Below are 24,277 nucleotides of genomic sequence, written 5' to 3'. Positions count from 1 at the left end.
GTTCTTCCCAAGAGGTATATGGATCGGTTTTACAACATTATGATTGCCTACATTTGGAAGAAAAGTGTCCTCTTTTGGCTTACAAGCGTATCATCCTACCTAAACATAGAGGCAGCTTAATGCTCCCTAATTTGTTACAGTACCAGGAATCCTGTATTTTGGTGCATCTTAAGGACTGCCCCCCCTCTTCCAAACCATGAGTTGATCTATAAAAAGTTTCATATCCTGGGTACCCTTTGGCGGATCTTCTCTCGTCACCTAAAGGCATGATGTTTGTCTAACTGCAGGCTCCTTTCTATCTCGGATTTGTTTTACAAGTCTAGGATAGACTAGCTGTGCTTAACAAAGATCTAGTGATGCCTACCAAAAATCTATACTCCGAGCTTTGACAAATCTGATTTCTGATCTGAACCTGACCAACTGGTATAACTTGGGGCTGTCCTGATTAAATTATCTATTTTTCCAAGACCTCCCTCTATCCTTCAATCTTTTGACATGGTGATTTGGTGTAGCGACTAAAGAAGTTTACAAATGTATCCATCGAGTGGCGGATACCCCTAAGATCCCACATTTTCTACGCTTAGCCCCATACACCCAATTATTGGATAGGTTGTCATGGGGTACTGGCAGGGGAGGAGTAACATTTTGATGTCCGTATTTACATTCTATGGACTGTTGGACTGTTCCCCTAAGGCTCCTTCACAGTTGCATTAAGAAACGGACCTACATATGATCATCTCCTCACAACAATGGGAGAGTGTCTATCTTGCCTCATATTGTATGTCCAAATGCATTAACCATACAGAAATGCAGGTTGAATTCCTTAATTTATATTTCACCCCAGTTAAACTGCATACTATCTGGTCTTCCACATTGAAATTTTGTTGGAGATGTGTACCCAGGTGGTTGACATTATGCATATTTTTTGGAACTGCCCACTCATTCAACCCGCTATGGAGGGAAGTTTTTAGTTTAATACCTACTGTGCTTGGAGACACCATCGCTCCATACTCCACATTGGCTCTTCTACATATTTACCCTGTGTCTGTCCTGAAACTGGATAGATATGTCTTAGGACATATTCTAATAGCGACTAGAACTGCAGTAGCTCAAAATTTAAAGAATTACTCTCCTCCCACTTTGGCCAAAATTCTCTCTAAAATTTAATTCAGGTTTTTTGTTTTTTTTACATCAATAGTTTTATTAGGTTTTTAGTGTTTCATGGGGGAGGATACAGAAATAAAAAAAGGGAACAATGGGGTATAGAGTGGGACGCAGACATAACATTATATAACTAACCACATAGCATTAAATAAAGTACATGTCTTTCAAATCTAGCTAGTCACAGGATTAGAGGTTATTGCGGCAGGGAAATCCTGGCTGAGATTCGATGGAGGGTATGCTAATGCTGGGTCAGTAGAGCTAGGTGAATTAATGGGGTGGATATAACTTGAACACTCTGCATCTGTCACAAATACATGCCATGACATCCACTTAACAATGGGGGAAGACAGTGACATAGAGTATGAGGCATCTAGTGTCTCTATGCGAAAGCTAAAATGGATTTTCGCAATCGCCTTGTGGCGCATAGGAGGCAACGGCTGTTTCCAAAGTTGCGCTATAGCTGCTCTTGTGGCTATTAAGATGTGGTCCCATACTTACTTATGATGCTTAGGCAACTGGTGAGGGTAGAGGTGTAGAAGTGCCACAAGAGGACTTGGGGGTAATGATATGGAGGTCACCTTCCGGGCTAGTTCGAAAAGGTCTTGCCAGAGAGGTTGGATAACAGGGCATGACCAGTGTATATGTAGTAAGTCTCCCACATCACCACATCCTTGACAACAAAATTTGGAATGCTCAGGCCAAATATTTTGACAGTGAGCTTGGGTAAGATAGATACGATATAGAAGCTTCAGCAGCTTTTCTACATTATTAGTACAATTTGATACTGTAGATAAATTACTGTAAATAATTTCCCATTGAGCCTGGGAGAGAGATGTTGAGGTCCGCCTCCCACCTAGTTTGGAAGACATGTTTAGAGACTTCTGGCAACCCAAGGAGAAACTGGTACCAAAATGTGATGCCATCTTTATTATTCCCTTTAGTTACTTTGGTGAAAAGTAGAGCCGGGGTTGGGACACTCGTATAGTTCTGATGTTGTCAGTCTCCGATCCAATGCCGCAGTCACAGGCATTTTATAGAAATTTTTGTGTGAAACGCCATAGATGTCCTGCAACTGCACAAAGGAGCAGAGGCCCACGGGATAAAACAAGAGTGCAAGGGAGGGGAGTCCATACTGAACCCAACTGGAAATGTCAAAATCTGGGAGTAGGGCAGAGATGGTAAGGAGAGCAATATTGTTGGTCGGAGTGGTAAAGTCTGGAGATGCACCTATGGTTTTGTGCCAAACCCTGAGTGTATCAATAGCAGAGGTCAGTGGGTTGGATAGATGAGTGGATTTGTTCGCCAAATCAAATTGGGTAGGAAAGATCCAGTGTATAGGGTTCTCTGCATGATTACCCAAGGGTATTGCAAGGCGGGGAGGGACCAATCTCTAATTTGTTAAATAATGCATGCTTCCTGGTACTTTGAGAGATCAGATAATGCTAGGCCTCCTACTTTCTTAGGTAGAGTCATGCGGGTACAGGAGAACCTGGAGGGTTGACCTCTCCAAACACACCAAATTATTAATGAGTGTAAAGCAGACATCCCTGGCATGTTCCTTTTGAAATAGGAAATGTTGTAGAGGAAAATCCATTGCTAAAATCTTTAGTCAAGGGACCATGGTACAGTGTCATAATCGCACGCATTCTGGTACCCCAGAATCCAAACTTGATTGAGGTTTGTCCCAGTGCAAGCTTTCTCCGCGTCCAGAGAAAGTATTGGCAGCTCAGCACCATATGTTAAGGCATATTTAGGGATGTTTAGGACTCTCCTCGCGTTGTCCGATGCCTGGCGTCCCAGGACAAAGTCCACTTGATCAGGGTGAATGAGAGAGGGGAGAAGCAGACTGATCCTGCGAGCAATCATTTTAGTATAAATGGTCTGATCTGTATTCAGGAGGGCATTGGCCTATAATTTCAATCTGTCGCATCTTTTGCGATTTCTAGCTTGTTGGCCTCGAAGTTTGCTCGCTAGCATGCAACCTGCCTGTGGTTTAAAATTTGTAATGAACACTGGAGAGTGCTGCCTGGGTACGAGCTAAAAGGAGCTGTTGGAGCTGCTGTCTAAGTTGAATCAGTTAATTTTTAGTTGTGGTAGAAGGGGCCCTTTTATTGCCCGCTTCTAACACTATAATTTTAGATTCTAAGTTTTGTTGCATGCAAGGTCCGCTATTTTAAGTCTGGCACCTGTTTGTATTGCCGATCCCCTCAACACCGCCTTAAGGGCACACCAGTGCATAAAAATAGATGTATCAGTAGCTGAATTGGGACTCCTGAAACCATCTTACCTTCAAGGTGAGGAGGGAAACACACAATCTCCACGGTTTAGGAAGACACATGAGGGAAGAGGGGGACCAGGACCACAAGAGATGAGCATGATCAGACCACGTGATTAGGAGTATAGATACAGACTTTGAGTGTTGGAGGGACCATTTGTCTGTAAGTATCATGTCTATTCTAGAGTAAGTATTGTATATCTGAAATCTTTACCCTGGTGCGAACACCCACCAGGCATCATATAGATCATACTCTGCAATTAATTTACAAATTGAAAGAGAGAGGACACTGGAATCAGGGGGTGCTGTAGTGGTAGGGGGGTAGGTTTTTTTCAACTCAGGGGGTCAACACTAAGAGTCACCCATCAAAATCAGACTACCCATACCGGAGGTAGAGTGTAGCCGAGTCGGCAGTCTATCATGTTGCCACAGTTGAGGGAGCGATGTGGTTAGACTGAGGCCCGAACTTCCGGTTTCCCGAGCTCCAACTGGAAGTGGTCGCCCGCGATCTTCACGCTGGACCGAAGCAGTGGCAAGATGAATCCACAGCCGGCGAGAGGGAAGTCTGGACCCGAGGGGATGCCTAGAGGTCCCGTTGAGGTAAGTCTGGGGGGAGGTGCAAAGGGACTCTGAACTCATTCGGCGGCAGCAGACAGGAGCTAATGCAAGGGAGACCAGCGGCAGGTCGGACCTCTCCAAGTAACAGCTCCTCAGAAGCTGGAGTAGCTGGTGGAGCAGTGAGGGCAGATTACAGATGTGTACTGGCCACTAAAATTATAGTTTTAGGGGTCTCGGTACCTAAAGTCCTGCACGTCTGACAAAGATGGTGTACAGACCATACCCCCCAGTCCAATTCAGTTTTGATATGGAGACTATAGATTTGCCTTGTTCCTCCTCTGCTTCTGCCCCTCTTGTTTTGGTTTAGCTGTCTCGAATATATTACAGAAGGAGCTGACTCCGTTCCTGATCCCCCCACTATTTAATTTGATAGAACCTCCTCAGCTCTAAATTTTTAACGTTATTCATACCCTGACTGTGCGACTAGGTCATTGTTTAGTGCTAAGTTATATGTTCTTTTTTTTCTCTTGGCCTGTTCTTCTTATTGTACATATTTGAAGTGTGTCCTCACTTTTGAATAACCCTTCCTCTCTTGTTCTATCCCTTACTTGTCCTCTTTTTTTTTTTTTTTTTTTGTTCCCCATTGCTTACCTTTATTAAAATCTATAGAGGAAAGACTGGAAGCTGCACAGTATTTTCCATATTCAATATCTTCACAATGGACGAAAATACAATAAAACATAACTTTTATTCAAAATAAATATTATAAAATTAGCGAAATATAAAAGTGAAAATTAAAACTAGGAAGCTCACCCGTTCTACTTACCTAATATTACACGAGGAGAACATTGGTAAGTAATTCCTGTGATTAGAACTCGCTAATATCCATACAGTGTACAGGCTGGTAGGTAATTATCCTGATTAAATGACCATAATTGGTTTAATGCACAAAAATGAGCACTGTATAAGGATGTATAAGTCAAAATGAATTAATATTCAGCGTGTTTTTCATCATAACCATATAGTATAATAGTATAGTGGCTATCAAGAGCCTGAATAGGATGATAATATTATCCAGTTGAATCAAAAATAAATATTTCCCCTTGGAGATAATCTTTATATAATAATTGAATATGGTATTGAACACTAATAAATGGTTAAGCAAGTATTCACGCTATATACCCACAGGGATCTTCTATGTCTATAATTGATCCTCGATAATACTTCTGCCTAGATCTACTGAGCTAGACTAGTCTAAATAAAAAATTCTTTCTATGATAATAACAGCGACTTTGTAATTTGATAATTACAATGATTATAATCTTTGTATTGCAATAGTATAATATCTATATAGGAGCTAGCAAGAGGCTGGACTGATTTAAAAGTAGTCTGTTTTCAAGCTTTCAGGATTGGGGTGAGCATTCTATAACCACCGACGCGCATTTCGCTAAGCTTTGTCAAGGACTGATTAAAATCTATCAGTATTTTAGCACAAAATGGAAATGAAATGCAAATTAAAAAAAAAATGTAAAAGTTGAAAGCAATGTGGGGGATGGGGGGGGGGTGATCCTAACGTGGGAGTAAGTTGAATTTTGATGTGACTTTTTATACTGTATCCACAATGGTCCTTTACAGATTTCTATGCAAACCCACAAAGTTAAAGGCGGGTTGATTTTACTGGGATATTTCCAAATAGCAAAAAGTGGATGTGCACTTTAAAATGCACAAAGTGGATTATGGCCACACTTGTGCACTTAAAGAGTTGCAAGCCCACACTTTTTGTTGTCTGTAAATGTCCTTTATGGATTTTAAATACTATTGTTAATTCAGAAAGAAACTTTAGTTAAACGAGGACAGAGGGAAAAAAATTATTGATGCATATAAAAAATGTAAGCAATAGCGGTGTATAGAACCCTTCCTCTGACTCACCATGCTTGTGCATGACACCACAGTCAGTTATTCGGCATGAGTGAGAGTCCTTCCAATCATAGTGATTCAAATGCAGTGACAATCCCTCTGAGTGGTAGTAGAAGCAGTAATGCATCACTCTGTCACAAAGAAATGTAAAATAAAGTACATTCAATCATTTCTTTATTCACAGCTTTAAAGATACTATTAGATGGATTGTGATGGGATGGAAGTTCTCTTTTTAACTTGTTAAAAAGACTTGGGGCTAGATTTACTAAGCTGCGGGTTTGGAAAAGTGGGGATGTTGCCTATAGCAACCAATCAGATTCTAGCTTTCATTTATTTAGTACTTTCTACAAAATTACAGATAGAATCTGATTGGTTGCTATAGGCAACATCCCCACTTTTTCAAACCCGCAGCTTAGTAAATCTAGCCCTTGGACTTTTGTCATGGTATAGTTTAGTGCATTTAACAAAGATTCAAACTCCTGTTTAATAAGATATATGAAGAGTCACCCCTTTTATTTTATTTTTTTCTTAGGCCCTTGGAAGAAATATAGAGGTGGCTCTGTACTCTCCATCACTGCCACTGTTTGATTACAGCATGCTGGTCATTTTTCTTATTTCTGTGTTCACTGTAGCACTTGGTGGTTACTGGAGCGGATTGTCAGAGCTGTAAGTATGAGAAAATGTATCTTATTTTGAAGTTATTTATTTATATTAGTTTGAGAAGAGCATATTTTGTTTCTATTTTTGTTTAAACAACATTTTCAGATTTGTTTTTCAATCATTGATCACATTTGCCTTTTATTATGGGTTTGTCGTGGCTACGCAAATAAAAAGTGCCTTATAGATGACTAAAGTAAACATACTCTATGGGGCAAATACAATTAGCCGCAAGGTGACGCGATTTGTCTCCGGAAGAGTCAGCGGGTCTGAGTTTTTACTAGAAGCTCCCTTGTGTATCATAGAGATGCGAGGGGAAAATGAGCAGAGCTTTCTGTATCGCATTAGATGGCAAGGTGCGCAGACAGACATTGAGGCTATTTCCGGTGGCATCTCAAGGCTATTTGAATCTGCCCCATCTGTAAAAAGGAAAAATAGATAAGATACAAGACTGTATCTAAGAGCTTATAAAGCATCTATTGCCTCCAGATGTTGTGAAAGGTTCTAGAAATCAATGTGGAAAGGGGTTGGAGAATACATTTTGTACATGGAGAAGCGGAAGACTAATCACAAAGACAAATAGCTGGTACAGGTAGGGCATAATATGAACATGTATTACCAAACTTATTCCCCTGGAAGGAGATGAGCAGGAGACACCGTACAGACAGGATTTAGCAGAAAATTACGCCAGCAGTGTGTGGGGAAACACTTATTGCATTCAGACTAGTTGCAGAATATTATTGCCTAATGTATAAGTGCTTTGCAGAGGAATGTAGATCAAGAGATACATACATGTAAAAATTAACTTGTGTTATCTTGATATTACAGGGAGGATTTGAGACCCTCTTCAAGTTTAGATGAACATGAAGGAGGGAAAAAGAAAGATGAAAATGTGACCTTCACTCCATTGACCGTTATCCTGTTTGTCATCATATGTTGTGTCATGCTGCTCCTTCTCTACTTCTTCTATAAGTGGTTGGGTAAGGATTGTGTATTGTTAGTTTAGAAACAAACTTGTTTTCTTGTATTTTGGTTGTTGAAATGTGAATATAGTCTTCTTCTTGGGGTTCATCTCACTTTCACTTTGGGTCCACCCTCTCCATTAATTCTAACTTATACAACTTTAGTTTAGGTACTTAAATTAATCAAAGAAAGAGGACATAGGGAATGTCTTTATTACATGTCACTTTGTTTTTCAATATTTTTTATTGCATGAGTAATGTGTTTAGCCATATAAAATACACCTCATTGTTGAATAATATTTTTGTCATTAGTCACAATGTAGTGTGATTGACACAGTTGCAGTGTTCTGCACTTTAATGTGATCGCATAATGGAAATCGACTTAAGTTGCATGATAGAAACATAATTGGATTTTACACAAAACAAGCTTTGACTAATTGCATGCAATGGCACATAGTTGTGCTGGCTCTTAGTGTGCGCTTAGTCATATGCAGTTTAATTGTATACTAATAACTGCTTGCATTGCCATAAAATGCAAGCTCTTATGTGTGCTTGACATGGCTAACATTTAAAGATATGTGCACACCATTTTGGGGAAATTGCTAGGCATAAATATATAGTTAAGGCTATAATGATGGGAAAGCGTTGTTCCTTGTCTTCAATATGGGAGGTATTCGTGAGAGTGATTTGTCAACGTGATAGTTTAGGCTGTAACATTATTGCAGCTTTCAAAATACATTTATGATGCATGAGATATCAATCAAATCTATCTGTCTATCATGTCCTGGTCATCATAGGCTATACAAACCCTGTGTCCTGTTCTCTTTATTGTACAAGATGTAATGTCACATTGCTGCAATCATGGGTCAATATTTACAGGCACTAATGTTACACACACACAGTCCCGAATAATGCTAACACTCTGAGTAATTCACACAAAGTCGATTTGCACCTATAATTGTTTACAGCTGTTTCTCTTTCTCTCTAGTGTATGTTATCATCGGTGTGTTTTGCTTGGCATCTGCAATGAGTATGTTCAACTGCCTATCTGCGTTGAGCCAACACATCCCAATTGGAAGATGCAGGTATGACTTCTGCACAGTAAAAATATAACTGTATTGTTCAGCTCAGGTTCTACCGGTATCTTGACTTGTGTTTCTCGTTTACTTTAAACAGAGTTTTGTGTTGCAATAAAAGTATTGAAGTGAGGCTTCTCTTCCTGGCTGCTTTTTGTATAGCTGTATCGGTGACTTGGGTGGTATTCCGGAATGAAGATAGGTACTGTATGTGATGACGGGAACAGAACAACACTTTAAACTCGTGACTCCTTTTGAACGGTGCTATAAATAGCCTGTTTCAACTGACTATTTACCTGCCAAGGTCCCATGCATATGTATAAGCATCGTTCTGGTGTTAGAAATGGGCACACCATGTGCATTGTGAGATCATACGTGAGGCTTTGTATAACTGTTGAATGTGTTATAGTTAACATAAAACACCAAGCAGGTTTGTTTGTTTTCTGGCTAATAGTGTTATTTCGTATTTAGGTGGATTTGGATTCTGCAAGATATTCTGGGAATTGCATTTTGCCTCAACTTTATTAAAACTTTGAGAATGCCAAATTTCAAGGTGAGATAATGTTCTTGTTTACAAACCTAAACCTTTTGGGTGACTCCAGATGTAGATTATTTTCCATTAGGAACCTTGAACCCTTCTGTCCTGCTAGTCAAGGGGAGGGTGAATGTAAAACTCATCTAATTGGGACATTAAAACATTTAGCATTACCTTCACCTTGTGTGTTAGATCTTAATCTGCTTCAATCCTTGCTCAACATGCGGTAACTTGTTTCTTACTTCAATTATATTTGTCATTCTCTTTGTCTTTACTCTTACAGTGAATTCCAAGTTTTGATCTGTTTTTGTTCTAAATAGGAAAATCATTTTACTTTAATTTTATAAAATTGTAAGATAATGACCTATGTCTTGGAATACATTACACAATAATATTGACAATGATTTTTAAATGGATCCTTATTTACAAGGCGTGATATGTTATGTTGTTCTTACAGGCTTGTGTCATTCTTCTGGGGCTCCTGCTTCTATACGATGTGTTTTTTGTCTTTATAACTCCGTTCTTCACAAAGGTATGGAAACGCTGCACTCTTCAAGTAGAAACACTAATGACAAATAACATAGATTTGTGTCCCATGCTTATGTGGAATTTCCACATCCTTCAATTTTTAGTTCCCCTTAGTTTCTCTGGGTGAAAGTTTGTTTCTGTTCCCTGTGATGTACGTTTTCAGTGCATTTGAGTCTTTTTTTCAGTTTCTGTGCAATCCATAAGTAGATTTCTGTCCTCAGTTTGGTTCAGATTTAATCGGAAACATGTAGAAATAGATTTAAACATGGTGGTATTATTTGTAATATTAAAAACAAATAGCAAACAGAATCTATAAAATGTTAGCAACAAAATTAATCCGGAACATTGTCTTTAACGTTTATCCACAATGTAAAGTGGTGGCAAATGTAGTCCTGTAATAATATTGCTGGTAAAAAGAGGATGCCAAAGTGAAAGTGGCTCTACCCACACCTTAAAAGTAGATTTATTTCCCAAGAAATCTATTTAGGCACATTTCTTGTGATGGTTTTATCACTATTTTGAAGTAAACTAAAAAAAATTAAAATGAATTTCAAAGTTGAATTCCATATTTAATTTCTCCTTCAGCCTAGGGGGAATACAGACATCACTTGTTAAACTCCACTAAGAGGAGACTGGAAATGTGCACAGTTTACACCATGTAGTTCAATCCCTCCCTCTGCACAGGTTGTTTTCATGTTTTTTTAAAGTGGGCCAATCACCTGCTTAGGGTGGCTGCATCCAAGGGTGCTGCACCTTATGCATCCAATCACAAGGCTTGATTTATTTTCATGAAGTACTGGTTCCTAGTAAACTGTTAACACTCAGATTACAGTCTCATATATATATATATATATATATATATATATATATATATATATATATATATACATATATATATATATATATACACACACACACACATTTTTTTATTTGGCCGCAGGGTCTTCTTGATTGTCCTGTTTCCTGCAGTTGCATAACTTACCATTGGGTTAATGTAATACTTTAAAGGATGAACATCTTTCCACTGTGTATGTATGTTGGGAGGAAAGTTTTTAAGGTATGGGTCTCTCTTGAGTCTATTGCTTTACTGCCTTCTTTATATATCTGTGCTGCCCACATCAGTGATGTCTTTGTTGTCCTAGGCTGAATAATGAAAAGAGATCTTTTACACTTCCTATTAAATAGTTTTCTCCAATGCCAAATGGAGACACAAACCCAGCCCTGCCGGGTATGTCCTCTGAGGGGCAAGTTATTTTAGTGTCTCCGTTATTCAGATGTTGCTATTTGTAAATGAACCCTCCTGTAAAAGAAGGAGGGGTTAAGTGAAAGGCAGAAGGACTGTGTTTAGTTGTTTAATCACCCTGCTACCGGTGGTTAGAGCTTAACCCGTCAGTGGTGTCTGTGTTCACCATTGTCATCAGATAAGATTAAGTCATTGATTTATATCTGAAAATTACATTTTCTACACATTTTTTTTCCTTGGGCTCGAGTCCATCCAGAGAATCTATTTTCTATCAAATGTGTCTAGATAAGGTTCATGTAATTACACTGTTTGCCAATCAAAATATAATGGTAATTAGCAAATGTTCTCCAGTGCCTGTTAATTATTTAAAAACTACTCTAGTAGCTATAAAGATGTGCTACAATATATTATATCATTATTTTATACTTTTCCAGTTCCACTTGGCTGTGTTTTGGTGTAACTGTATATTTCACTGGTGTTATACTTCCATACTTACCCCCAAAATGCCAGGACCACTAGGTATCACCATTTTATTTTACATCCTCCCTTTCCCAGACTCTTATATAACATTTCACATTGATTCCCAACCAGTTTGTCAGCTTGCAATACAAGGCTAGATATGTAAAATGCAAAAATGTATATGTGATAGATAAACATTCTTCATAACAAAATAGAGGTTAACAATATTCAATAGGAATATGGTATGGAATATATTGTGGTTACAAATTAAAATAAATAGTACAGGTTGCCTTAATTTTTTCATGTACTCCTTTTATTTTTCCAATATTATCACAATATTTAAACACCGCTGTATCACAAAAATGAATAATAAGCGTTGTGTCACAACATGAGAGGTTGAGAACCACTGGCACTGGGGGAATTCAGTTGGTCGCGTTACGGGTAAAAGTAATGCGCCCGCGCATTATTACCGTTATTACGGTAATAACGTGCTTAATTACCGTTATTACGGTAGTTTCAACCGTAATAACGGTAATAACTTTAACACCACACTAATTTTGGCCTAATTGAATTCCCCCCTAATAATGAGAATTTATTCCATGGCACAAAACAAAAGTGGGACTGTGTAGATTAGTGATGGGCAAGCTGATACACTTCTTCAAGGGCCACATGTATGGTCATCTAGCCTTCTAGCTGCACGTTACCCAGCAATAAGTTAAATCAATACATTTTAGCTATCATTTATTTAGTACATTCTACAAAATGACATCTACAATCTGATTGGTTGCTATAGGCAACATCTCCACTTTTCAAACCCGCCGGAAAACTCTCAGCTTGATACATTTACCCCCACATGTACTTAGAATAGATCGCACATACACCCCACAATGCCTACTCACCCAGAACACTCCACTCCTATATGTTCTTTAGTGAAAAAACATTTAACTCACAGTGCATTTCACACCTCACATTAACCCTAAAACACCCTTCAGCCTCCCCATTCACCTAATTAATATGAGCAGGAGCCATGGGGGAGTCTCCGTAGGATATTAAGCAGAGGAAAAGATCTAGGGTCAACGGGGCTTAAAGCAGAGAAAAGAAGCAGGAAGGAGCTAATGCCTGTGGCCCACCACCCGTGAAGATGGTCACTGTTACAGTACAAAGGTACAGCTTAAAAAACAGGGGTAACCCTGAGAGTTAAGCAGTTGGTAACTATGCGTTGAAAGACCTCTTATCTTTGTCTAGACGTATATCGTTCAGCTGTTATAATGTGCATTTTCAGAATGGTGAAAGCATCATGGTGGAAGTGGCAGCTGGCCCCTCGGGAAATGTAGAAAAGGTACGTATATAAACCATTCAAATCTGTACTACATTAATTCACCAGTATTTATATGATATTGTGTAGGTGAACCTTTAGTCTTTGTGTGGTTTAATTCCAGTCTAGCAAATTACATTACAGTGAAGGGTGATTTAATATTTTCTGGGATTATGTTTCAGTTGCTCCAATAAGTATTGGAGTAGTCATTGTATCAGCTAAATCATAAGAAATATGATAAAAAGCAATTCCTAAATGACCTGCAGTTCCTTTTACACTGTAGACTTTTTTGTCAAGTTGAGCATTAGCCTTCTGCAAAACTATAATCAGTTTGTTTATTTTGCTTAGACTAGACCTAAAACACAGCTCTGATTTCTGTAACAATGTATGACATTCTGGTGATCATTTCTGGATTACATAGTTGTTGGTTCAGTAGAAGTCATTTCAGTCTTATTCTGGTGCATAAATATTTGCTTTATTATTCTTATGTTTTTGTCATTTAAACCTTTTCTTTACAATGAATACGACTGATGATGAAGTGATCATAAGTCACTATGCTAATTACTGGCCCGTCACTTGGTTAGATACTTGGCCTGTTGGGGCCACTTGAGTACATGATCTTGATGTGTCATGTGTGTTGCTAGTGGGCAATACAATGTTGCGCTATTAGTCGTTATTCAAGGATGTTTCACAAGGTGTATTGCACCATAGGACTTTGATTGCAGTGTGACTCCATAATAACAATAGAAGAAGTAATGAACATTGGAATACAGTTGTCTGTTTCCAGTTAGCTGTGTGAATAAGGAGTTAATAATCCCAATCTCCCCTGTATAGTTAGCTGTGGTGTTGAACCCTGCTCACACAGTGAAATGGACACCACACGGATGTAAATCATCATGTGAACTAGCGTCCTGTACCAGTACATGCTGGCAGCGTTTAGGCATTTTCTGCATTGGCCAGAAGATCTGACCAGACCCCAAAATAATTTTAGAAAGAGATCACTTTACATTAAGATCTGCAGGAGGGAAACAAGGCTTTTCCTATTAGAGAGGAATACAAGTGTCTCCAGCATCAGTCTTCCATCCTAAGACTGATGCTGGAGACACTTAGGTATTTATGATACATCTTTTTTTATTTGATTTGATTGATTGAATTATTCTATAATTGAAATGATATAAACTAAAACGAAAGGATTCATAGGCCTGTATGTCATAAGTATTGAACATTTCTGATTTGAGACACATATACACACACTACATATATCACATTCTGGCCTGCTTTTAGCTGATCCATTAGCTGATCCATTTGGGATATTAAATGTCTGTGACTTGGATTTGATCCTAGAGTGGTGAGAGCTATGTGGAAGTCCCTGCTGAATCTCAAGTCACCTACGAGAAAGTAAGGATTGTATTTCAGATACTTTCAATGGATTCTTATTTCATGGTCTGGAGTGTACATTTGACTTCAATCATATCTAATCACATGTGTTGGTGTGTTCTTGTTTTTTCAGTGATCATTGTTAATGTATAGTCACTCAATCTAATCAGGGATGACCTTTACACATGATTTTACCTTTTAACATCTATCTATTTTTTTCTTATAATTGGTAGCTTTTCTTTCATTGTTGCCATTTTCATGTATGGGGGAAAAAAGCAAGAAAAAAACAAGAAACTTTTCTTTATCCATTGGTTTGTTTGTTTTTAAATTGATGATATACACTCAGTGGCCACTTTGTTAGGTACATCCTCTTTGCCCCCAGAACAGGCTTAATTTTTGTGGAATGGATTCAAGTTCTGGAAACATTGCTTAGAGATTCTGGTCCATGACAGCACGATAACATAAGGCAAGTTCGGCAGATTTGTCAGCTGCATATTCATGCTGTGAATCCCTCCTGATCCACCACATCCCAAACTTGCTCTTTTGGTTTGAGATCTGGTGTGGAGGCCATTGGAGTACACTGAACTCATTGTCATGTTTGTGGAACCAGCATGGTGGGTTATCCTGCTGGAAGTAGCCATTGGTATTGTTCCATGGATTCATGTTGTTTACTCCACATTCTGGCTCTACTATCTGCATGTCACATCAGATATCGAGATTTGTAACACCAGCCTATGTTATACCAATCTTTAACTATCCAGTTTTGATGAGAATGTCCACTGTAGAATGAGAATGTTCTCAGTTCTCTGTTCTTAGCTGACAGGAGTGGAACCCAGTGCCATTCACCTCAATGTTCGATGCGCTGTGCGGTCAGTGATGCTCTTTTTAATATCACTGTTGTAACGTACGGTTATTTGATATTCTGTTGCCTTCCTGTCCGCTTGTAACAGTCTGACCATTCTCCTCTGATCTTTCTCATTAACTAGGCATTTTCACCCACAGACTTGATGCTCACGGGATGTTTTTTGTATTGCGCACCCTTCTCTGTAAACTCTATAGACTATGTGCATGAAAATCTCAGGAGATCAGCAGTTTCAGAACTACTCAAACCACCCCATCTGGCACCAACTAACAGTACACAGTCAGTCACTTGGATCACATTTCTTCCCCATTCTGGTGTTTGGTCTGAACAACATCTGAACCTTTTGACCACGTTTGCATGCTTATGTGCATTGAGTTGCTGTCACGTGATTGGCTGATTAGATATTTGCATTAAAGAGCAGGCGTACCTAATAAAGTGGCTGCTGAGTGTATATGGTTTGCTGCTTTTTTTATTTTTTATGTCATCCCGATTTTATTGCTTGTTTCTAGAGTTTGTTGTCTAGAGACATAACCTGTTTAAAATGTAACCTTGCTTTGGGGTCAGTGTAAAATGTATGGCCCTAGGTCAATGTGCAATGAGAATCTTAAGCAAATATTGCTTAACCTGTCGGGATAAAAATAAATCTAGTGTGATGCATAGATATAGACACTAGTGCCACTCTGCTCCAAATAATGTAACTGTTATGCAATACGTTTTTTAATGGAGAAATGGAAGATGCATAGATAACACCTAAAATTTATTTTTAAAGGAACACTAAGGGGTAAATTTATCAAGCTGAGAGTTTTTCGGCGGGTTTGAAAAACCAATCAGATTCTATCTATCATTTATTTAGTACATTCTACAAAATGATAGCTAGAATCTGATTGGTTGCTATAGGCAACATCTCCACTTTTCAAACCCGCCGGAAAACTCTCAGCTTGATACATTTACCCCTAAATCTAAATACAAGTTGATTTAAATAAGATTATTCAAATTCACAAGTATATATGTTAAAAAAAATTAAATAAAAAAAAAAAAAAAAGGCAGCTTAACAGAACTAGCACTAATTGAACTAGTCATTTTACTATGAGATGGTAGTATATTTAACATGCATTTTAGACTTCCTGTCAGTAAGTTTCTGGAAGGATCATGCAGTGACCATTTTGGTGTTTGGGATGTCTGATGACAGAAATCAGTGGCTTGTATATAATATTCTATACCTCAGTGTGCAGCGTCCAACATTTGTCTCTATAGGAGTAGTAAGATCAGTGACAGATCTGACCTCTGACAGAACAAAAGCACAATTTACCAACCAGTTTATCTGAAAACTGTCCCCACTTGTAACTATTTGGATAGTTTTACATTGATTCCACTATCTCTTATGCACAATGATCCACATGCTTGCAGTTACAATACTACTTTTATAGTCCATTACATTCCAGGAGTCCGTAGATATACGGTACCTTTGTGAGTGGTACAAAATCTTATATTAAATGAGCTTGTGTTTACTAGCAGTGGTCATTTAATGCAAGGGAATAAACATTGTCCATCCAAAGCAACCCCCAGTTGTTACCATGTGACTTTGTACAACTAATAATACACTGATCATTTCCCCATCCCATCCTGTAGACATAAAATTAGATTTGTTACATACACAGGTATCTTCCTCATTAAGTGGAACTACATTGCTGTTTGCGGCAAAGGTTGCACTTTCAGAAATGAAGAATGTCTGTGATGTTCTTTCTGTTCATTTTATAAAGTGTCTGTGACTTTTTTTTATTTATTTAATTTTTTTATTTTTTTAAAAAAAAATCTCTCACTGTGTCTGAATTTCTTAATATCAGAATTTCTTTGTTAATGTTGCGCTTGTAAGTGTGCCTTTAATGCTTCTTGTCTTCCAGTTACCTGTAGTGATTAGGGTACCTAGGCTGGAATATTCTGCTATGACATTGTGTGGAATGTCCTTTTCATTGTTGGGCTTTGGCGATATCATTGTACCTGGTGAGTAAATAAAATAGAACTGAGGCCACAGGGGAACACTTTATCTCATATGATAGACCTGCCCACTTATGCTTCCCTTTTGGGATGGTGTGCACTTCATTATTATTTCAATGACTGAACAAACAGTACCTAAAGACCCATGGACTCTGGTACATTCCTGCCCACCACAGGATGTAAACAACCAAACCAAAGAATTATTCTCTCATATAGTAGAGGGCGCAAAGTCCTTCATTGCTAAAAATTGTGCAACCAGAACAACTAGAGCCTCCCTCAATATCTGCTATTACATATCTTGTCTGGCACATTGCATGCATTAATCCCCATGATAAATAGAAAGACAAATCGGCCGACAATCTCCATGAACATTAACTTCTCCTGTTACATCCCTTGTCAGGCCAAACCACATCCTTAGAGTTACCACTTTGTAAAATATATCTATGTTTTTTAAATCTTCTCTGTACCAGGACCTAGGCCACCTGTAGGCAGGGGGCATAGGTTGCCTAGTGGTGTATCTGCATTAGAGGAATAATCATGGTTGGCCCTGTCCTAAAGGGGCTCTGCTTCACGGTGGCTGACCCCTCTCAGGGACCAGCCACCAATACAATGCCACGGATCCCTTCCTTGCCTCACCTATCCGTTACCTTCCTTTCCCTCACTTTTTTGTATAGTATTTAGTATAGGTTCTTGCAGTCAATTAAATATTAGTGGTGCAAACAAGCAGCTCTCCCTTGTTCAGTTCTAAATTGCCTGGATATGAAGGAAGACAGAACAATAATGCTTTGAAGGCGATATGGTCCCAAGCCCAAATGACAAAGAGCATTTTGAGAAATGACCAGTGCATGCAGTTGAAGACTTGTATAGTTTGTCCAGTTTCCTGGTTCTTGAAAAACAGATTTTTGATAGTGTTGTCAGTGTTACCTCTGGCAGGAACAAACCTGACCTGATCTATAAATGCATCCATCCTGCGCATATAGACAGCGGGCCAGTATTGTGTGATTATTTTTTTTTTTTTTTTTTTTTTTAATAAGTATTAGGCAGAGACATGAGCCTGTAGTTACACCAGATTCCTTGCACTCGAATTGTAAAACATTTTTTTTTAACACACAAATCTACATAAATCTTTATATCATTGTTTAGGGTAGTGAAGTGGAGTAATGTGGCATGGCATGTACACTCTTGTTAAACTGCTGTTTGTGTTGTAGGCCTATTGGTAGCATATTGCCGAAGATTTGATGTTCGAACATCCTCTTCCAGTATATATTATGTATTCTGCACCTTAGGTAAGTTTGTTTATAGTATTTTAAACAAAATGACCAATCTGTAAAAGAACAGTTTGTCTAGTATCCAATTTTGTTGGAAAGTAATGAAGCTGGTTAACAATAAATGACCATAAGTATTGACTTTATACTAAGGCATATACATAAATAATTGTTTAAAGAATGAGAGGTAAGTATGAGGATGAGACAGTTGACAGAGATGGAGTAAGGAAAGGTTGTAGTTGCCAGTATGTCATCATAGCTTTGTATTGTTCTTGATTTCATAGGCACAGATTCTGTATTTTATGATACATTCCACCCTTCACACTATTCTTTAAAGTGGATATTTACTATTCTTTTTGTTTCATTTCATCTGTTAATTTTCCAACTTAAGCTGCATATGGGTAAACTGTATTGTGCTTGTTGTCTGATTATTCTCTTCTAGCTTATGCTGTGGGGATGGTTTTGACTTTTGTTATCCTGATGGTAATGAAAATGGGACAGCCAGCTCTCCTGTATCTAGTACCCTGCACCCTTTTCACCAGTTCCGTCATTGCGTGGAGTAGAAAGGAAATGAAAAAGTTCTGGAATGGCGGCTGCTATGAGGTATAGTGATATAACTATTGACACTAACATTCAGTGTTGTTGGGAAGTTAGCAGCGCATTATTCATATATATGATGTATTGATGCGGTTTGCCAATACTACTGAGTGTGAAATCTGTGGCACAACCTGCTTACTGCACTTCATAATCGTTTCCAGATTTTTTTTATATCATTAGGAGAATCCTATTTCAAAAATCTCTAAGTCAGTCAGATGGCAGTTAAGTCACATTTATCACCCATTATGGTCTCTTTAACCCTTACAAATGTCTATTAAATGTAAGTGTAAATACCAGTGCGCTCATCTGCAGCCATTAAATGGCAAAACATTGTACAGTAAAATGATAGATATCATTTGTTTTTCAAATAGCAACTGAGCATTGTGGATTTATTTCCATTTGTTCCCTTATATTTTTTTCTTATCTCATTTTACATATTTTAAAAATATACCTCCCAAACACCAATGTTCAAGGAGAAAAACACTCATGTTTTCACATGTACAGTTGCAATCTTTCAGATAAGTCTTTTTGTTACACACATTGTGGGTGCTGTTATTATTATTGTCGATTTGTAAGGCGCCACAGTACTCCACAGCGCCGTACAGTAGGGAAAACCAGTACATACATAAAACAGGGACATACAAGGTAGACAAAAAAAGACATGAAAACAAAGGGTATGAAGGACCCTGCTCACTAGAGAGCTTACATTCTAAGTGGAAGAGGGCACAGCTGAAACAAGAGGAGTAAATATGTTTCAGAGTGGAGATTGGGATAGTTATGAGGGTGCATTAGTGTGAATAGTGTTATCGAGGATAAGGACACCTCTAAAAAAAGAGATGGGTTTTCAAAGAGCATCTAAAGATTTGAAGGCTGTGGGAAAGTTTGATTAAGCATGGTAGGAAATTCCATAAGTGGGGAGCAGCACGGGAGAAGTCTTTTTGGCGGGAGTGAGTGGTGGTTACCAGAGACGAGACAAGGTGCAGGCCAGAAGTAGAAGAGGGTGGGAGGTAGAGTATTTTGATATGAGAATTGAGATGTATGCAAAGGTAGTCTTGTTGAGAGCTTTGTAGGTAAGGGTGAGTAATTTGAATTTGATTCTGGAGGACACAGGGGAGCCAGTGCAGGGATTTGTAAAGTGGTGCAGCAGATGTGGAGCGGTGAGAGAGGAAGACCAGTCTTGAAGCAGCATTTAGGATGGATTGAAGTGTGGATATATGGGTGTCAGGAGTGCCAGATAGCAGGTTGCAATAGTTAAAACAGGAGATAATGAGAGAATGGATAAGAGTTTTGATAGCATGTTGAGTAAGAAAAGGTAGTATTCTGGCAATGTTTTTAAGGTGGAGTCTACAGGACTGGCAGAGAATCTGGATGTGAGGAACAAAGCATAGGGCAGAGTCAAGTGTGACACCAAGGCAGTGGACTTGGGAGACTAATTGTTTTTGACAGTGAGGGAGATTTGAGCGAATTGGTACCCCAAGAGATGAAAAACAATGTACAATGAAAAAAGTAAAGGGCCAAGAACAGAACCTTGTGGGACCCCAACAGATAGTGGGAGTGGAGGGGAAGATATGCCAGAGGTAGAAACACTAAAGGAGCAGTTCGATAGGCAGGAAGTGAACCAGGAAAAAACTATGTCGCGAAAGCCAATCGAGTGAAGGGTGTGTAGGAAAAGAGGGTGATCGACAGTATCAAAAGCAGCAGGGAGGTCCAGGAGAATGAGTATGGGGAAATTACCCATAGATTTTGCAGTAAGTAGATCATTGGTCACTTTTGTGAGAGCAGTTTCAGTAGAAAGTTGGCGGCGTAAACCTGATTGCAGAGAGTCGAGAATGGAGAGGAGAGAAAGTGAGACAGCCATTTGTACACTAATCGTTCAAGTAGTTTGGAGCAAAGGGGAGGAGAGAAATAGGGCGGTAGTTGGAGAGACAGGTTGGATCGAGAGATGGTTTCTTTAGAATAGGTGAGATGAGCGCACGTTTAAAGGAGGATGGAAATGTGCCGGTGTAGAGGTGGGCATGCAGTGGAGGAGAGGGAGTGGAGAAGTTTGGAGGGAATAGGGTTGAGTGGACAGCTTGTAAGATAAGATGAGCGCAGAGACTTTGTCTTCAGTTACTGGAGAGAATGATTTAAGGGTAGATTGGGGAGTGTAGGTAAAGGTGGGTAGAGTGAGTTGAGTGAGTGGAATTTGGCATGAGGAAAAATTTGGTGGAATGGTGTCAATTTTGTCTTTGAAATTGGAGGGCAGTGATTGAAGAAGGAGGAGATGCATTAGTTATTCATTTAGGATGCAAATAGACACTTTTGGAATCTAATTTCAGAGCTTTTCCCTGCAGATCTATACCTTACATGAAAGAAGGTAATCGTTTCCAGTAACATTACTAATACCCTAGATATTTGTACCTTTGTTATCCACTCATCAGGATGTTATTGCCCCATTAATTACTTTTCTATATATTTTTGTTGTTTTACTAGAACAGTGTAATTTCACTGGTATCTTTTAGTTCCTAAGCCTGCTGGCAGTCCTGGTTGTCTGCTTAGCTTGTATAAACTAGGTCTGCTGCAAAGGACCAAGCTGGCATCACTCATTGCAACCATCCAGATTCTAGCTGTCATGTTTGTGGTGCAGGTCCACCCATGTCCTTTGCAATTAAAAATTGTGAATGATGGGGGTGAGGTCCATGGCAGGCTCTTTACCACTGCTAAGATAAACTGCAGATGTTTTCAGAAATATGGTTGTTTTGTATCATTTCTCTAATCTCACTCCTTTTGCTAGTCTGAGATGCAATTGAGTAACTATTTCTTCTCTGTTCCTACCCAATTAGATAATGGAGCAAACCGACAATACGGTTGGGGAAGAAAATATTAGAACAAATGAAGCACAAGAAGCACAATAATGCAATGGCTAAAGATTTGCACTCTCTATGGGGGTGTTCTGTTGTTTTTTTTCTTGTTAAAATCAGATATGTTTACTAGGTTTTTAGAAATCATATGGCACATTTTCCTTATTCAAAAATGTAATCTGAAAATATTTTCTAGATTTTTTTTTTCCTTCTTCAGTGTAAATCTATGGGGGCATTGTAATATTAGGAGATTTTCCATTAAATTGTGCCTTATTTCAAATAGAAAAGGTCTTACTGATATATGCACTATAGCAGAGGATGGCAACCTGTGCCTCTCCAACTGTTCTGCAACTTCAGAGGCTGTCAGGGCATACTGTGACTTGTAGTTCCACAATTGCTGGAAAGCTACAGCCCTTTCAAAAGATAATGGCTAGGTGACTTTTTGTTATGATAGCTAAAATCCATCTTTGTGTCCACTGTTGTAATATTACAAGCACAAGTATAATAAAACTATACTCGCACATGTAGAAGTGAGTTTCCGGGGGTGCAGCTGTTTCATGCCTATAGGGTGATTCATCAACTAATAAAGTCGATTGATTTTAGCTATTATAAGAGTGTTCCAACCATTATGTTTTGAAGGAATGTGCAAAATCATTTTGGAAATCTGGAAGGCCCTGCAAGAAAAATGGTTACCATGTAACACTATGGGTATGTCACACCTTTTTTTGATGAGGCAAAATATCCGTAACTTTGAGTAACCGTCAACAGTAGGGAGTTATGCACTGTTAATTCCTGCTATTTATTTAGCTGGAGAGCCGCCGGTTACCTAAAGCCGCCCTATATTGTACTGTATGTATTTGTACAGCCATACTTGTGCCATGTTATATTCCTTTCTGTACAACATACATTCTCTTCTTGACATGGTAGTTGCTGTAATTATATTCAGTGTCCAGTTGGTTTGATACATAAAGATGAGTACTTCACACTTATATGTCCAACACCTGAACATGAAAAGTACAAGATGTATTTATACAAAAGTTGGCAGATTTCAGACTGGCAGTCAGACGTGGCAGCTTAGTAAGCACTTTTTACATGTCTGGTATGTTTTACTAAAAAGGTTTTGTTAGAATTTGGTTTACTTGGTTCCCTTTTCCAACATTATCCTAGACATTTATGTCTACATACTGATGACAACCTACCCAACTCTAGTGCTAATGCATTATTAGATTTAACAAACAAAGTTCTACCAAAATGTTTACATTAATTGGCTGAAGTGTAAGATTTTCTATACATTAGTAAAATGTCAGCGCCTATTAACGTGCTTTGGTTAGATGATTGAGCCACTGATAACCTAAGAACCTGGATGAAACTGGAAGAAACTCGCTCTGGCCTCATGCATGATTCTTATTCTCCCACATGCAGATAATCATATTGTCTACAACTGCCTGAACCAGTTTAAGGGCTAGATTTACTAAGCTGCGGGTTTGCAAAAGTGAGGATGTTGCCTATAGCAACCAATCAGATTGTAGCTGTCATTTTGTAGAAAGCACTAAATAAATGAAAGCTAGAATCTGATTGGTTGCTATAGGCAACATCCCCACTTTTGCAAACCCGCAGCTTAGTAAATCTAGCCCTAAGATTAATTTCTGCTCACTGACACATTGTGTGAGGCTGAATTGCTACCAAGACCCTGTTTGCTACCTGTATGGAGAAAAATAAAACAATGGTGTATGTAGGGAGATAATACAGGGTGAATTACAGGTGACTTTTTTTGTAGGAAAATAAAAATATTTTTGGCACAAGCAGTTATATATTTGCATATAATGCTCAGCAATCTTCCATCCTCTGTTGTATAGTGCAGGAGTACAACAGACTATTTTAATTATCGAGCATCATTTGGTATTAACAAAATATTTTATTTGCAATCCTATCTATTCTGCAGTTATGTTCGCCTTAGCACTATATGGTGTAAATGCAAAACTCCATCAGGCTGTGAAGAACCCATTTTGTAGTACACTTTTATAACTTTTGGTACAGATATTGGATTTATAAAGCGATTTTGTTACTATTGAGATGTGGTCTGATTTATTGCTTTCAGTTTTACAACTGTAAGTTTCTAACTTTTTGAGCACTAACCAGCCAGACTTTACTGGAATTTTTAATGTTTTGGACTAAAAAATGTTTTTGTGATTTAATAAATAAATAATTTACATATAGTTTTGTGTCACTATTATTGCATTTTAAGTATGTATTTGTAGAGAATCAAACCATAATCTAAGTGGGTTTTCAGTGTAATTGCAGACAAAGTATGATAATCCATAGGCCGGCTTCTCAATAAATCGTATGCCATTAAAACATTCTGTAATAATCAACAAGAAGACTAGGACACTTGGGGGGTATTCAATTGTCGGCGGGAACACCGAAAATCCCGCGGTCCGCGCACTATTACCATTATTACGGTAATAGTGCGCGGAAAAAACGTTATTACGGTAATTTTCTCGCTGGATTTCAGCTCGCAGCTCCCTGAGCCGCGAGCTGAAATCCAGCTAACTACTACTGTAATAACGGTAGTAGTTTTTACGCAGCGAGGAAACGACACAATTGAATATGCCCCTTTAAGGTAGGATATCCAACAGACCACTAGCTATTCAC

At 38.5% G+C, this 24,277-nt stretch overlaps 1 protein-coding gene across 3 annotated transcripts in view; it reads left to right on the top strand.

The window, feature by feature from the left end:
- SPPL2A (signal peptide peptidase like 2A) overlaps window positions 1-23,841 on the top strand; it is a 42,201-nt gene extending 18,360 nt beyond the window's left edge. Inside the window, exons 5-16 of one of the 3 annotated variants that reach the window (XM_075207939.1) lie at window positions 6,447-6,580; window positions 7,400-7,551; window positions 8,522-8,618; window positions 8,710-8,811; window positions 9,081-9,162; window positions 9,602-9,676; window positions 12,657-12,713; window positions 14,034-14,087; window positions 16,830-16,929; window positions 18,132-18,209; window positions 18,631-18,791; window positions 21,608-23,841. In XM_075207939.1, coding sequence (XP_075064040.1) covers window positions 6,447-6,580; window positions 7,400-7,551; window positions 8,522-8,618; window positions 8,710-8,811; window positions 9,081-9,162; window positions 9,602-9,676; window positions 12,657-12,713; window positions 14,034-14,087; window positions 16,830-16,929; window positions 18,132-18,209; window positions 18,631-18,791; window positions 21,608-21,679 — 1,164 coding nt within the window. In that variant the 3' untranslated portion in view covers window positions 21,680-23,841. Of the gene's footprint in view, window positions 1-6,446; window positions 6,581-7,399; window positions 7,552-8,521; window positions 8,619-8,709; window positions 8,812-9,080; window positions 9,163-9,601; window positions 9,677-12,656; window positions 12,714-14,033; window positions 14,088-15,052; window positions 16,710-16,829; window positions 16,930-18,131; window positions 18,210-18,630; window positions 18,792-21,607 lie in introns of those variants that run through there. The other 2 variants (XM_075207940.1, XM_075207941.1) reach the window with 2 other exon arrangements.
- Window positions 23,842-24,277: the final 436 nt, after the last annotated feature.

Source organism: Mixophyes fleayi, chromosome 4 (assembly GCF_038048845.1).
Source record: "Mixophyes fleayi isolate aMixFle1 chromosome 4, aMixFle1.hap1, whole genome shotgun sequence".
Classification (NCBI taxonomy): domain Eukaryota; kingdom Metazoa; phylum Chordata; class Amphibia; order Anura; family Limnodynastidae; genus Mixophyes; species Mixophyes fleayi.
Note: the sequence above shows the minus strand (reverse complement) of the source record. Positions and strands in the feature narration are given on the sequence as shown.